The sequence below is a fragment of the Leiobunum rupestre genome, chromosome 10 (genome assembly GCF_980474605.1).
Source record: "Leiobunum rupestre chromosome 10, qqLeiRupe1.1.hap1, whole genome shotgun sequence".
NCBI classification, from domain to species: domain Eukaryota; kingdom Metazoa; phylum Arthropoda; class Arachnida; order Opiliones; family Sclerosomatidae; genus Leiobunum; species Leiobunum rupestre.
Window position 1 is genome coordinate 54,657,676 of NC_143393.1, and position 1,996 is coordinate 54,659,671.

The 1,996-nt window shown below is 53.7% G+C and overlaps 1 protein-coding gene across 1 annotated transcript; it reads left to right on the forward strand.

Moving 5' to 3' along the window:
* Nucleotides 1–314: 314 nt before the first annotated feature.
* Nucleotides 315–1,741, forward strand: LOC149926217 (uncharacterized). The gene is made up of 2 exons (XM_090161905.1): nucleotides 315–586; nucleotides 634–1,741. Exons 1-2 carry the CDS (start codon nucleotides 315–317, stop codon nucleotides 1,739–1,741), a joined length of 1,380 nt encoding a protein of 459 aa, XP_090018031.1.
* Nucleotides 1,742–1,996: the final 255 nt, after the last annotated feature.

The window sequence follows — 1,996 nt, forward strand, 5'->3', positions numbered from 1 at the left end:
CAATTGAGAAACCGGATCTGCTGACTCACCTCTCTAAACATGGCGTCGAGCCTTTTTCAATACGTACACTCCCCCAACGAAACCATCGATACAAAATTGGTGTCTTTGATGTAGGGGAAGCCCATCTTCAGTGGGTTATGGATGGCTCTCTTTAGCCTCCTGGCGTTTACTTCGAAGTGGCCAAACGCTTCGCTTTCAAATAACCATTCTCCGGCGCCAGCGGTGTAAGCACTGATGCAGCGACCCGTGGCCTTGCTGCCGAGGACGTGTGCACTATCCAAATATCACACGTCCACGAAGCAGCTACCGAGGACATGGTCCAGAAGCACCTAGAAACCCTCGGCGTTGTCCCCGACAAAGTTCAGAAGGCCCCTACTAACAGCCTCTCAGCCGGTTTTACCGCTTTCCAAGCGACCATTCAAACCCAGTGTGTCGACTCCGGATTTCTCAATACGGTCCTTTCCTGCAATTACACGAAGCACGTGCTAAGCCCCACTCGTACTACTTTAACGTGTAGTAGTAACCTTGACCTGGCGCTCTTCTCCCGCGAGGGTGATCAGAGACGTGGTTCACAGTCCTGGGCTTGGTGACCATGACTTTTTGAAAATTACTATCGCGAACCTTCCCCCTCAGCCACGAATTTCCCATTCGCACTTGTTTTGCCATCGGGAAAACGGATATTGAGGCAATAGCCCTCGACATGCCATTACTGAGTCTCGACGGCAACACTCTATCCTCCAACTGGGAAATACTGAAATGTGCTCTCTCGGCATTGGACCTCAGACACACAGCGGTGCGGACTATCACCACCAGATTTAACCTCCCTTGGGTCACTCCTCTAGTGAAACGACTCATACGCAAAACTCAATGCCACTACCGCCGCAGTAGGAGACACCTAAACCCGGCCAACTCCGCAGAATTCAAACACCAACGTGCCATGGTCCAATTCGCTCTACGCACGGGCCGTACCCGGCACCTTGATACCGCCGCTAACAACTTCGACGACAATAAGAGATCTTTCTACCGCGCTATCGGTAGTAATACTAAACACTCCCAAGTCCCTGACCTCAGCGTAGGGCAGCGTGTCATCTCCGTCCCGGCCGAAAATGCACATATCCTGGCTGAAACCTTCAGCCGCGCTTACACTGAACCAGTTCTTTCTGCCGTTCCCCTCCTACCCAGTGTCTGTTCCCCTATGGCGGACATTACAATATCTATGGGCGGAGTATTGAAGCTACTGCAACATCGTAACCAGTACAAGGCTCCTGGGCCAGATAGTCTCCACCCAGCCATCCTGAAGCGGTGCGCCACCGCTTTAGCGGCGCCTGTCGCTGATTTGATCTCTTGCTCTCTTGCTACCGCCGAGCTTCCTCGGGGCTGGAAGCAAGCCAACGTAACGCCGGTCCTGAAGGGTGGGCCACCCGAGGACCCCGAGAAAAACCTCCAGATATCGCTTCTATCACAGATACTGAAGGTAACGGAACATCTGGTGGCGTCCTCAGTCACCAATCACCTCGAATCTCACGACGCTATCACCCAAGTCCAACACGGTTTCCGGTGCGGCTTCAGCACCGAAACTCAACTCCTCTCTTGCGTCGAAGCGTGGTCTACCGGGCTCGAGAGCGCCTCCCAAGTGGATGTTGTCTTCCTCGATTTCCGGAAGGCGTTCGACACGGTTCCCATCAGCTTCTTGCTAAACTGCGTAGCTACGGCGTTCGCGGTACCACTCTATTGTGGGTAGCCTCTTACCTCGCAGGACGAGAGTTTCGGGTAGTTATGCCTAATGCGGAATCCGAGTGGTACCCCGTCCCCTCTGGCGTGCCCCAAGGCTCGGTGCTTGGGTCATTACTCTTTATGGTGTATGTCAATGATGTGGGAACCAGGGTAGTCTCCCGGCTTTCCTTTTATGCCGATGACGTTGCCCTGTCGTTCGCTAGTGCCGCCACTACTGATAATGACGTCCTGCAGGCGGACCTGGATCACATTGTGTCCTGGA

Excerpts from the sequence above, each read along its gene's own strand:
- LOC149926217 (XM_090161905.1), top strand. The coding sequence starts at position 315 with ATGGTCCAGAAGCACCTAGAAACCCTCGGCGTTGTCCCCGACAAAGTT. Across the intron at positions 587-633 it reads GGTTCACAGTCCTGGGCTTG|CCACGAATTTCCCATTCGCA; the intron begins GTGACCATGACT and ends CTTCCCCCTCAG.